The sequence below is a fragment of the Crocodylus porosus genome, unplaced genomic scaffold, assembly GCF_001723895.1.
Source record: "Crocodylus porosus isolate Cpor-Errol unplaced genomic scaffold, CroPor_comp1, whole genome shotgun sequence".
Taxonomy (NCBI): Eukaryota; Metazoa; Chordata; order Crocodylia; family Crocodylidae; genus Crocodylus; species Crocodylus porosus.
Genome location: NW_017728913.1, coordinates 26,976,748 through 26,990,410, shown reverse-complemented (window position 1 = coordinate 26,990,410; position 13,663 = coordinate 26,976,748). Strand labels below are relative to the sequence as shown.

General features: G+C 38.3%; 1 protein-coding gene across 4 annotated transcripts in view; it reads right to left on the bottom strand.

The window, feature by feature from the left end:
• The window catches only part of CEP44 (centrosomal protein 44), a 106,517-nt gene that overhangs the window by 22,476 nt on the left and 70,378 nt on the right, over nt 1-13,663 (bottom strand). For 3 of the 4 annotated variants that reach the window (XM_019534624.1, XM_019534623.1, XM_019534622.1), the window contains exons 2-5: nt 11,409-11,558; nt 8,114-8,261; nt 5,314-5,460; nt 1,378-1,485 (exon numbers count right to left, since the gene is read on the bottom strand). In XM_019534624.1, the coding sequence (XP_019390169.1) occupies nt 1,378-1,485; nt 5,314-5,460; nt 8,114-8,261; nt 11,409-11,497 (492 nt within the window). In that variant the 5' untranslated portion in view covers nt 11,498-11,558. The remainder of the gene's footprint in view (nt 1-1,377; nt 1,486-5,313; nt 5,461-8,113; nt 8,262-11,408; nt 11,559-13,663) is intronic. The other variant, XM_019534625.1, reaches the window with a different exon arrangement.

Below are 13,663 nucleotides of genomic sequence, written 5' to 3'. Positions count from 1 at the left end.
GGGAGGTTTTGAATGCTTTGTTTGTTTTGAAAAACTCGTTGAGGGAAAACAAATCCAAAAAGAGGAGTTTCATAACTCTGTCTGAGGAATTTCAGCTCTTTTGTATATTCAGTCTTTAATACTTGCAAGCTTCTCTCTACTGCTTGACAATTTTATACATGAGATGGAACTTAATCATGGGAAGTCATAGCTAAAGGCATTCTCTTTGACAGATAATTCCTGTCCCAATAAAGAGAACACAGTTATAAAACTGTACTCTGTGCAATGGTGATCTAATAGAAAGAGAAAACGGCCTCAAGATGATGTGCTTGTGGTGATGCACCTTCTGTAGTAATACTGCATTTTGCGTAGATTAAATTATTGCAGATGTGAAACATCACAGCTAAATACAAGTTGTAATAATAAAGTGTGACAGTTGCGTATGTCAACCACTGCTGCCAGATCTCAGTCCAAAAGAAGTATGTACAATCTTCTGACTAGTCAGAGATAGAAGTAGGCATGTTCCATCTCCCTCCCCCTACCTTAAGTAGTGAAGGGTCCAAAAAGATTATAGATCAATTTAATATAATGGAAGAAGTTAAAGAAAATAAGCTCTTCCAAGTATTTCCAGGTCTTTCTACTAGCACCATATCAGCCATGCTTAGGTTCACTTTCAGATAGAAGTTGTTCAATGCCTCAATAAAGTTAGCAACTGAATGAAGATATTATCCAAAGCTCACTATATTCACTCAAAAATATTCCACAAGCTATGAGGAAACAGGGAAATTATATCTGTATTTAATCATCTGTGGCCCACAAACTTCAGCCTCTATTAAGTTTTTTCAGTAGCTTTATGTTGTGGATAACATAGAGGGATAGGAACACGCATTGCAGGACATCATGTGTGCTGGCTTTAGAAAGGGTAGGACAGGCTTGTAACAACCGTCAATTTTCAGAATAAGGAGGATCCGAGCTCTTTCAAAGTCCACTCATTCTTTCCTAAAGTCTCTTGAGAAACAGACAGGAGCACATTGTGAACAATAGTACTAAAGGTTACAGAGAGCACACAGGAAGAGATTTTTCACTAAAACATAAGCATTACATACATTTCATTTTAACTGAAGTTCCTCCTTTATATGCCATATGCTCCATGGTACAGTTTGCTATCAGGGCTATAGTTTCACTTCATCAGTTTATCTCTCTTTCCCACCCCTTTTTGGGGAGGGGAGATGCGACTCGCTTTAAAGCTTAATTTAAATGAAAGCTTATATTCCAGGAAGGTACTGACTTTGTGAACCTCCTAATCACCCTGATCTGTTTTATAAACATCAATCCCCTCCCGCCAAATTACTTGTTTTTACATACAAAACTAAAAGAATTTCCCTTCCATTTACATACCTCACTGGAATCCACAATCCTGACAATAGGATCAGCCAAAAGATTCTCACAACTGGCCAGTGGTTCAGATTTAAAAGACCTGGTTCTCTTCCTTCTTTGTGATTTTGCCTTCGAAAATAGAAATAGATCAACAAAACTTTTGTACTATTAGCTTCAATCTTGTCCTGGAAGAAGGGCCTACTGTATTTTTTCTCACACAGCACACACCCAAATTTAATACACACCTTTTCTTTTGAAAGGCAGAAGAATGAACAAGAGATTTTTTTTTTAGTTATGGATGCAAAAGCAGAGACAAAGCCTGATTTTCAGACGACTCATCACCTTCATGACACAAGTTAAATCCCTAGCTATAAAACCCATCGGTGGACCTATGATTTAGAAAAGAACTAAAGAGTATGAGCAGAAGAGGTTATGAAATAGATCAGAAGCAGTTAGCAGAGAACAACATTGCCCTAAGAAAAAAGTTAGATTAGTGGAACATCAAGATCATTTAAAGGAGGCAGGACTGTTAACACCTGTAGAGAGGAAGAACAAGGAGTCATTAAGCTGACTGACTCCTTCAGCTTCTTGAATAGTAATACCACAGCTGTGGCACTAGGGAGCAGGAATCAAATTACGATACTTCCAACTCAGGGCATAAAATCTGCGTCTGCGTTTAATACACACACCTTCATTTTGATAGGCTGATGGTGGGGGGAGCAGAGGATGTGTGTGTATGTGAGAAAATACAAACAGTCTGAAATACCATTTAGGAAAGCTGCAAATCTGAAAAAAATTCCAGTATATTTTTAACCAAAAATATTTACATTAAAAATATATCCTCAGAGTGGACAAAACAAACAGAAATTAATGAAGTACACATATGTTTACAATTCACCAGTCTGAGGCTGGATCTAGCCTGGTGATAGATAACTGAAATATATATTGGAAATATTTATGTTTATTAAATTAGTGTAAATTACAAGGGCTGTTCAACAAGTATAGAGGCTGATGTTGTAAGAAACAAAATATTGTATTTACAGGGGCTGCAGCTTAATCTCCTTCAAAGTATGCTCCTTCTGCAGCCACACACTTCTCCCAACATTGCTGCCATTGTTGGAAGCACCTCTGATAAGCAATTTGTGGGATCACTAAAAGCTGCTCAGTCACAAAATCTTCTTCCTTTCCATGTTTTCTATAGTTGGAGGGAAGAGAAAAAGAGGCACATGGGGCCATATCAAGTGAATATGGAAGCTGAGGCACTTATGGGATACAGTGTTTGGCTAAAAACTGTTTCACAAACTGTGCTGAGTGGGCAGGTGCATTATCGTGATAAAGCATCCAAGAGTCGGACACCCACTTTTCTGGTCATTTCATTCCCAAATCGCTAGTCAGAATTGAATGACATGAACCAACAGAAATACCAACTTCTTCTGCTCTCTCTCAGACAGTCAATCACCTATCATTTCGACCCAAACTGTGAACCGCTGCCACATTTTCATCATTTCATGATGTTGCAGAGCGTCCAGAACGCTCATCACTTTCGACCAATGGTCATCCTGCTTTAAACCAACGATATCATTCAAAAACTCTTGCATGACTCGTAGTCCAGAGGAGTCCCAACATGCCCAGACGCGTTCAACAAAGCCACAACCCCCAATACTTTGTACCAGTAATACACACGTTCAGTCTCGATACTTTTTGAACATACCTTGTATGTTGGAAATACATATACTTATTAAATCATATAACAAAATGTTATGCATTAAGTCAATGCAAATTATCTTGGAAATATTTATATCATATATCTATCATTAAAGTAGATATAGCCACAGACTGGCAAATTGGGAACATATGTACACGTCGTTTGTTTCCATGTTTGTTTATATTACACACATGTGTATATGTACAAACAAGTTTCATTATCCTTTCATTTCTTTCACTATACAGCCTACACTGAAAGGGTAGCAAAGAATCACATAGCATTAAAATTACATTCATAAAATTACATTTGGATCAATAAATTAGACCCAAAAACATGCATTACTGAAATTCAAATACGACTGTAAGACCTTTTTTATTAACCTTCAATTAGTTCCACATTCAAATGAGGAAAACATTTCTTGTACTTGAACTTTCAAAAATATGTTGGTAGTATTAAAAGAAAAATAAAAAAAAAAATCAGAAAAGTGTAAAGTGCATTTCTATTTCCATTAAGTCAATTCAGGAGTTAAATCAATTTGTGAATCACTTTTCTCCATCTACCATGATAATTGTTCTGTATAATAAATACTAACAAAATTATTTATTTGAAAGTGATACTTCCTGCATCAAAAAGCATTAAAGAGAGCACAAATTACTACTAACAGCTACAAAATAATTCATTCATCTTTGTTGTAGTACCTTGACATTTTGTTTTTTGTTTTTTCCACTAGAAAGCATTGATATTCCTAGGTTCTGTCTAGTAGCACATGTACAACTAGTTAACTATCAGATGTATGCTACCTTGATAATATAGGCTGCTTACAGATGTTAAAAAAAGAACCCTCCGCCCCCACCACCAAAAAAAATGGCACTCTACTTGAAATTTGGCCCACTCCCATGCCGAGCGTAGCACACGCTCAGAAGAGGTATTGCATTAGTTGGACTGCCTCGCTCAACATCTGTATAGATTAGGTACTTCAGCAGGGCTCATGTGGCACTTTCATCTAACAGTTGATTGAATTAGCTTTAGATAAAAAGTAGGGGTGCACCGATAGAGATTTTTGGGGCAGATACAGGATAGCTGATTTTTAAGGAAGCATATCGGCTGATACCAATCCAATTTCTTTCTTTCTTTCTTTCCAGTCCATCTGGTAAGTCTCGTATGGTAGAAGGGAAAGGAAGGAGAGAAGAGTGTGGAGGGGGCAGACCAAGGCCCCCATGGGTGAGGGAGGGAGTGGGACAGGAGCAGGGGTATCCAGGGTGGGGGGCTTTTGCCCCCGGATGCACGAGGCGCAGCGTGGGCTCCAGCTGCGGGCTAGGGCCAGGGCCAGATGGAAGCATGGCTTGTTGGGGGTAGGGGTGAAACAGGAGGGGGTGCAGCTCATCTAGTGCTCATCTGGCAGCTCCCACTACTTGTCCAGGAGGGTGTGGAGGGGAGAATGTGCCTCCAGATTGCCCGGCCAGGAAGAGCCTGGCCCTAGCCCACCCCACACAGATCGAGGGGCAACATGCCCCTCACCCCATGTCCTCATGGATAAGTGGCAGAAGCAGCAGTAGAAGCCACCAGACAAACACCAGATGAGCCGCACACAGCAGCAGAAGCCAACCCCTTCCTATAGCCCACACCTGCACCAGCCCAAACCCCACATCCTCCCTCACCACAGGAGCCTTGATCTGCACCCACAAGCCCTTTCCCCCCTCCCCTTCCCCCACACCAGACTTACCAGCTGCACACAACTCTCCAAGCTGCTGGGCTGTGCTCCTCACCGCCTACGTGCTCTGCTGCAGCTGCGCACATGCACAAGCATTTATCGGACAAATTAAATCAGTGGCATCAGGCTGACTTCTGATACAGAAAATGTTCTTTATATCAATGCTGATCTGATACCAGACCAATGTATCACTGCATCTCTAGAGAAAAGCTCCCAAAAAACTCCACTGAAGAGCATTATCTATACAGATGCTGCTGAGAGCATTATCTATACAGATGCTGCTGAGCCAGGTCAAACCAATGTGATTCTCTTCCAGTAAATCGCATTTTTCCCCCCATGTATGTCAGCACCCATTCATACTAAATTTGTAAGGGATTGGGATTCTACCCCCAAGTCTTTCTTCAGGGATCCTTACTGAAGCTCATATTTACATTATTACTATTTATAGTAATGCTAACTGCATGCTGTAGACAAACAAACAATAATCTTTCCCATAAAATGCTAGTCAAAAGTCAAAACTGGAGTATCACCAGCTCAGTACCTTATTCAAGTTACATAACTCTCTATGCTTTTTCATCACAGTGCTGATAATATCACAAACAATCTGTATTTTCCTTTCTGCAAAGCCACACTGGAGAAATTGTTGCTTTGTTAAAATAGGTTTGTATTGAAAATGATCTCGAAGAAACTAAAAAACAAACAAAACAAAACAAAATTATTTGCAACCAAACCATCACAACTGATTCTCAAAAACCTACTTTGTCATTTCTTATTGCCCTCATCTCTCCCTCTTTTGCAAAGAATCTCTCTCACATGTTGTTCATACATTATTCTTTCCAAGCTTCTCCCATAATTATAATTCCCAACATATGCCATTCTAGCAGGTATCATGCATTTAAGTCATTCATTAATAAGAAGTTCATAAATACTAATATAAACAAATGCTAATATATAAATAAGTAACCAATTTAGCTTGGAAAGTGCCTTTGGAAAGTTCCAAAAATATGACAGCACAGTAAAAATAATGTTATTTGTTTTCTGCTCTATTTTCTAAAACAATGTACTTCACTCCAGAGTTAAATACAATTTCACACAACACAAAAATCTTACAAAGTACGCATTTATGCAAACAAGCCCTTTTGGATTAAATATTAAGCTCTGTAAATGTCAAACATTTTAAGTCTTAGTACAGTAATATCAGTTGATTATTGCAGCAATACCGGAAGCATTCACAAACATGAATACTGCAATCTAAGTCATTAACTAGATATTAAACACAGAAATGGATCTTTACCTATCTAAAACCCCATAACCGTGACTCCCCTTCTGAGAAAGGAGACTTTATACATTGCCTTAAATAAGATAAAACCACATACCTATCTTTAACCCAAGTATAAAATGTATTTGATGATACCTGCATATTTTATAAATGTGATAAATCCATATTTCATTCTGTACAGAAAATAATCCAGTTCCACTTTCTAGACATGATACAAAATCAGCACTAATCCTTGTAATCTTTCATATTTATAGTTAAAACTCAGTAACTGAAAACTGGAATGGTTTAAAACTGAACACCTTCTATAAAGAAGTTTACACAGAAATAACAGACAAGTTGATCCACTTAATTCCAAGTATAAGAGCACTCCTACTTAGGTAAATTAGCCAAGAATTGCAATCCATTTGAATCAAGTTCTAAGGACTAGAATCTTGGATTTTCATTAAAGCACAACATAAGAATTGCAAACATGATTGCAAGATTGAAATATACAATCAGTTCTTTCATTCAGCAAAAACACAGCTAGCTACAAATTGAGAGTAAGAGACTTGGAATCTAATCTTATAAGCCAATTAAGCCAATATGAAGCATGAGTATAAATGAAGCATGAGTATAAATCACTGGCTTTATTTTAATTTAAAGAATAAAACAGTTACCAGATATGCTGGGTTATTCTCCAGTTAAGAACAAACTTGGAAGGTTAGACAATCAAATCAGAAAAAAAACAAACAAGCAGACAAACCCTGCTTAGACACCTATAAAAATATTCATAGTTCCAATAGCACATCATTAGCTCTCCTGTAAAAAAGACTAAATAAAAATAGCAACATGCCTTGGAAACCGCTAAATAAATTAGATTCAACCCCTACTGCATTGCAAAGTGGTAACCCCACTGTGAAGAGTCACAAGGTTTACATCCAAACGTTCTCTGCCACAGTCAGTTTGTGAAAAATCATCTCATCTACCATTTTGTAAATCTATCAAACAGCACCAGTAAGGCATGGAGACAGTCTTCAACAAAAAAAACAGTCAGCCATATTTTACAAACTTTGATAACTGATGGCAGGCACATACTGTCACCCTGTCAGTCACACAGACTGACAGTATCTGCCATCACCTCCAGCTGCAGCACACAATCAGCTCTTTGGGCCTATATTGAACTTCAGCTTTTCTTTAATTGGCACAGAAGACTGAAATGCATTTTAGTATATACAATAGCAAAATCAGATTCCTTAAATGGTAATCTATGTGAAATGTTTCTTTTGTATATTTTCTCTAAATCACACCTCTTTTAGTCAATGTTATTCAATTCTCTATAGTCACTGTAAGGACTGAGAGAAAATAGTTACAACAGCAAATTGAAATTATTTATTATAATTATTATAGACCTAGATCAACAGTTAAATAATAAGGATATGACAAAAAGTAATTTTTATGTTAGGCTTATAAGAAATAAATTTTTATCAAGAACATCAGAATGATTTAATTTGTAAGTACTCCAGGTACTGACATCAGAATGAAAGACATTTCATCATAAAAACCTCAAGAATGATTCTTTACAGAATGAACAATTACTAAAAAGTTTCATTTCAGCAAACGCAATAAAATATATTCTCATTCAACTGTGGCTGCTGAATTTATAGTACTGCACAATGAATACTTTACATGTACTTCCAGACCTACAATCTGCAAATACCAGATGTAATTTTGCTGATATTACCACTGTCAAAAATTGAAGTTTGGCTAATATATTGTATCCATGTTTCATTAAGATATAAATAAAAATTTGGAGCTGCCACTTAGTCATTGCTCATCTGAAATCCTGACCTAGACACCAAGGTTAAAACACATTAAATACACTTTACAAGAGGTCAACTGTCTCTAAATCAAGCTAGCAAGTTTAGACAAAACCTCTTGCTCAGAAGTTACCAAATGATTGCAACACTGATTTTCATTGCCAAAATTGTATTAGCATGTGGAGACTCATAATAGCAAGTTAACAATGTAATTATAAGACATGCACAAAACTTGTTTTCCAAGTCAAAGAGCACTAAGTCAGTACCTTATAGATAGTTTCAATGAAACGCAAGTCACTTTTTGCTGTGAGCTCCACATCAGACTCCACCAGAAGTTCTGCTATGTAGGTTGAAAAGGATATGAAAGAATAGCTGATTATGGGTAAAAAGGCAGCTGGATCACCCTTTACCAAGCTGTTGGGGGGAAAACAGAAATATTTATCACAGCAAACAGAGATAATATCACTTGGTATAATTTGGCATGTTAATGCACCTTGCAGGTTGCATATTATGCCCCTCATAGCATATCCAGATTTTGTAGAAACTCAGCCCAATCTAGTCTTCTTGGTTGCTGAAATTAACCTTCCAAATGTGAATCAATGGTATGGATTTGAATATAATCAGGCTATCTGCCCAAGTCTGCAGGTAGCCTAAAATACTGATGCTCCTATCACCTACGAAGTGCAGTGTTAACTCAAAAGAATAATATTGACAAGGAACAGTTGTTGAAACTCATGATCATTTAAGAAGACAGAACAGAGTAGACAGCAGGAGTCAAGCATACTCCCTCCTACCTCTCTAGAATAAGCATCATAGGAGACAGGAAAATAACTAGAGCCTCTTGGTTGATATAGTGTAGGATTTAGGATGGAAGTTCAGCTCTCTAGGGCTGAAAGACTGATTCTCAACCAGGGTGCCTAAGCACCCTGAGGTGCTGTGAGGTGTGAAGAAATAAACGAAAGCTCAGGCTCACCTCTGACTGGCCACTGCCTCACTCCCACTCTCTAGTGCCCCTGCAAGGAACAGTGTAATAAATACTTTTTAAATGGAATGCTGCTCAATTCACAAAAATTTATGGAGCAGTGCCTCAAGTCTAAAGAGATTGAGAACCACTGGATTAGAAGATTGAGGTTTTGTTACACCCTTTTTAGCATGTGTAGAGGTTTGCATATGGTATTCCATGAGGAACCAGTTCATGTCAGCAACTCTAGCTTTTTTAGTCTGCTTCAAGTTAGACAACTAGAATTGTCCTTAATTAAGCCCCACTGAATTTTAATACAAGGAAAGGTTTTACACCCCAGATATTTCACTTCTTGCATATGGCAGAACCCCTGATCAATACAAAAAAAGGGAAAGAGATTTACTAATAGAGTCTATAGAAGTTCCCTCTCACCTATTGTAAAGAAAAACCAAGGGATGATTGGATCTACTCTGCCCTTTGTATACTCAGTTAATGGGTCACAAAAACACCTAGGGTACACACCATCAGCACTAAAGAATTTGTTATCCAAAATAACCTAATCTTGCGCACACATGTGCCAGAGTGAAACTTGAACACTGACATTCATTTCTCTCTTCCCCATGGGCACCCCACATTTAGCGTCCTTGAAAAAGATGACCACACAACTTACTTATCTGCATTTCACTGTTGAGCCGTACATCTCAATTTATCTATTATGAGGCTTGTGCAATTTATTTAGCATTTCCGCTCAATTTGTAAAAAAAATTAAAACCTCAAAGGCTTTAAACATTTTTGCTTTATTCAGCCACTTAAGTGTATGGAACTGGTTAATGTACTTGAGATTTATAAAGACAGACCACTCCATTTCCAAAAATGTACTGTTTTTTCCCCTGTGTACAAAATTCATAAACACAGATATAAATGAAAGAATTGCATTAGCTTTAAGATCAATTTAGATGAAAAAATCCAGCTGAACTTTCTTAAAGCCAAATGTGAAGTATCATTGTAAACAACTTCAGAGAAGCTTCCATCATGCACAGTGAAAACGTCCCCCTCCCCCCCCACACAAGATCTAACCACAACATTACAGAGAATGGGAAAAACATTAAAGAGAGGGTCAGATTATATTACCAAGCATGCCAAAATAAATGCACCATATTTACTCACATATAAGACAACTCTGAATAGAAAACATCTCCTCCCCATAGATTCCATACATGAAAACTATAAATTTGTTATACTTTTCAAGGCTTATTTTCCCTTCATGATGATTTGGGAAAAAACCTTATTTTGGATTTGAGTGAATATGGTACGACTAAAGGAGTGACAGTGTTGATTGATATAATGGTGAAATGACTTTTTTTTAAGAAAAATTTAAAATTAAAGAAACAAAACTGGCTCTATACTGAATGCATATTAAGTATATTAAAAGATTCTTTCACCCCCGCCTAAAAAAGCTAGTATTTAATTTTTTTCCAAACTTCTAACAGCTATGCGTACAGCTTCTATGGATTCCAGGGAAAAATCTCTCAAACCCAAATCAGATACGCTTCTCATTTAATTGCAGACATTTTAAAAAAATCACTTTAAACTCAGCGTGTACCCCCGCACGAAGACCAGCGCATGCCCAGAAGAGGCCACACCCTAGTTGGATCTGACTCACCTGACGTTTGTAAAGATTGGGCACTTTAATGGGCCTTTTTTGGTGATTTTATCTAATAGCTGACTGAATCAGCTTTACCTAAAAGCACCAAAAAGCCCCACTGAAGCATCCAATCTATATAGATGCTGCACAGCCAGGTCAAAGCAACACACTACTTCTGGTAAAGCATGGGGGCTTTTTTTAACATCTGTAAGCACCAATGCTAGCTTTTTAAAAATAAATCTCAGCACTGCAACAACTTTGTTTATAGCTAAAATAGTTCAACCAAAACTGTTGTACCATTTTCATGTGATCTGGATCAAAACAGGCCCAAAAGCCAACATAGTAGAACAGCAATGCTTTTTCTCAATCAGTACAAGGGGAGCAATGTCATATAATCACCTTGTTATACCTACTTTTAAGGTTAAATGACAACACTAAAAGCATTAGTGCTTGTTCTACTCTGCCATTCTCACTACTGCAGCACTAGTGCTACTGTAGCTCTGGGAGACTTTCCACAGAAATATGTAATAATTCCTAAGCAAACATCCTACTATTAGGATGCTTTTATAGTAGATTTCACTTTCCTCTAAAATTTCCTAAGTCAACTGTGAAATTTTGTACTGCTAAAGAGGGCAAAAATATCAGTCCAAAATAATGACTCATTTCATACACTCTGAAACATCTGTTTTGTCACCAGAATAACTCATTTACTAAACTCTCAAACAGTAAAAACTTTAAATTTGACAACATACTTTAAAATCAATTAGAATATCTGATGAAGCATCTACCATACTTACCATTAGCAACAAAATTCAAAGGTCAAAATTGATGCATTAGGTCCCTGGGGGTTTCTTGTTTGTTTTGTTTTTATTAATAGTTACCAACACACTACTTATATTCTTGCCATCACAGTGATGGAGTAAAAATGTCTTTAAGATGTTTTATTGCCTCTTACCCTGCATAATCCACATCTCTAGGATAGTTTAACAAGCGAAGTCCTTGTTCCATCTTGCGCAAACTTCCCTTTAAGTCTCCTGTAGCCATTTGTTAAAATAAAGCTCTTCTTTTGGCTTATTAGGCAAACTGAATTCAGGATATCCTTCTCCTTAGAAACAAAAATAAGACAATTATGAAGTGCAATAAGATTACCAGTGAAGTATATACTTTCTATTCTAGACACTGCTCTATTTGACAGTATATAACATTTCCTAATATGATATTCAGCCAAGATACTGTACAAATTAACATCTGTCATCTTCTTAATTCCACTAAGCCTGCCAGCAAACTAAAATAAATACTACTAAAAAGGAGTTTGAATTCCCTGGTTGGGTTCTTTCTTTGCAATTAGATAGTTCTACTGGAATTAATGCCTATAATTTATCCATTCTTGGGAAGTATACCACTGAAGTTTGAAGACAGATCTATAAAACCAGACTTTTTCTTGGAAACAAAGGATTTTTAATGGGCAAAAGAGACTGTAAGAAGAAACAGGCACAGAAAACAGCAGGTCAGAAGTGAGGGGCACTGGGTCAGTATTGGCAGTCAATGTTTGCAAATGGGTTCTGATACAAAAAAAGGTTGAGAACCACTGCTTTAAATGACACAACAAACATCTAGAGAAGAAACTGACAGAAATGCTATAGCAGGGCCGGGCAAAATATGGCCCATGGGTAGGCAATTTCACCCAGCCCACCAGCACCCATGAACTGATTTTAACCTGACCAGCCGATGCATTTCGTGCAGGTCCTGGGACTCCTTTGGAAGTGGAGGGAAGCCCTGCCCCTTTCTTCCCAGCTGAGTACCAAGACCTGCACATGGCATCAGGGAGCAGGGAAACCTGCTGGCTCCATCACACAGGGCTTCCCTCAGTAGTGCACAAGTGTTGAGAGCTGCATATGCACCACCGGGAGCCCTGCATCATAGAGACAGACTGGCCTAGCTGCGCTCCTTGCCACCATGTGCAACTTCCTGACTGCAGCCACATGCTGCCAGGTGGCAGCACCTGCCATGAGCACCCCCGAAGGCTCATTGCCTGCTGCTGTCACCAGCAATAGAAGCTTTGCACCATGGTAGGGGGGTAGTGTGTGGGAGGCAAGTCCCCAACCCCCGCCTTATACCCCACACACCTACAACCTGCCCCCACAACATATCCATACACCCCTGCAACATACCCTGCACCCCCGACACACACAGCCACATCCCCTCACAAACCCCACACCCACACACGTCTCCATACACACAAACCCACCACCCCAACCACACCCCACACATAATATACAAGATTAAGACTTTGAGCTATTATACAGTCACCTCTATATACACTATGTAAAACATAAATCATGTCAAAAATATTTTATGTAATAAAATTAAAATAAATTTTAGGAGGTGTTTGACTTTTACTATATGATTTTTTTTTTCTGGTTTCAAGATGGCAAACCTTCCCTCCCAAAAGGAGTACTTTTGGGGGCAAGGAGAGGGACTTCCAGTGGCAAAGATCAGGGGTTAGGGGTGGGATTTATGGTCCCAAGGTGATGACCGGGGGCAGGGCACCTGTCAAGGGGTGGGGCTACTCTTGCAGCCCTTGACAGCTCACCAAAACTAATTAAGCAGGCCTCCAGCCAAAATAATTGCCCACACCTGTGCTAGAGACGGATTTGCCAGAGGAATATGCCAAGCCACAAGAATTATTTTAGACCTGAAAGAAGGTGAAGCAGAGTGGCACCTTACAAACTACCTAATTCAGAGAGGCATAAGCTTTCATAAGCAACAGGAAAAAAGGAAGGAAAGAAGAGATGGCACTGTTAAGAGAGACAAAGGTGGTAAATAAAGCAGCAAAACTATAGGGACACCGAGGTTATAGAAGATACCCCAGTAATGAGATAAGAATAGTCTCTGTGTGGACCATACTTAACACAATCAAGTCTTCTGAAGATTTTTTGTTTTCCAATTTTGCATTCAAGTTTGTTTTTTAAAAGCAGCTACTCTAAAGTCAGGGTGCAATATCAGGGGATTAAGCCCACAGAAGCTATTAACAGTGTGAGAGAGTGCTTATGCTAAGCAAGGCCTAGCATTAAAAAAAAATGCACTAAAACTCCCAGAATGCTTCAAGGAGGTTGAGGAGTCAGCGATTGACATTCTGGTAATCACTTTCTGACCCTTAGATGAAAATACTGAACTTCTGACCTTTAAACAATGATAAAAATAGCAGAC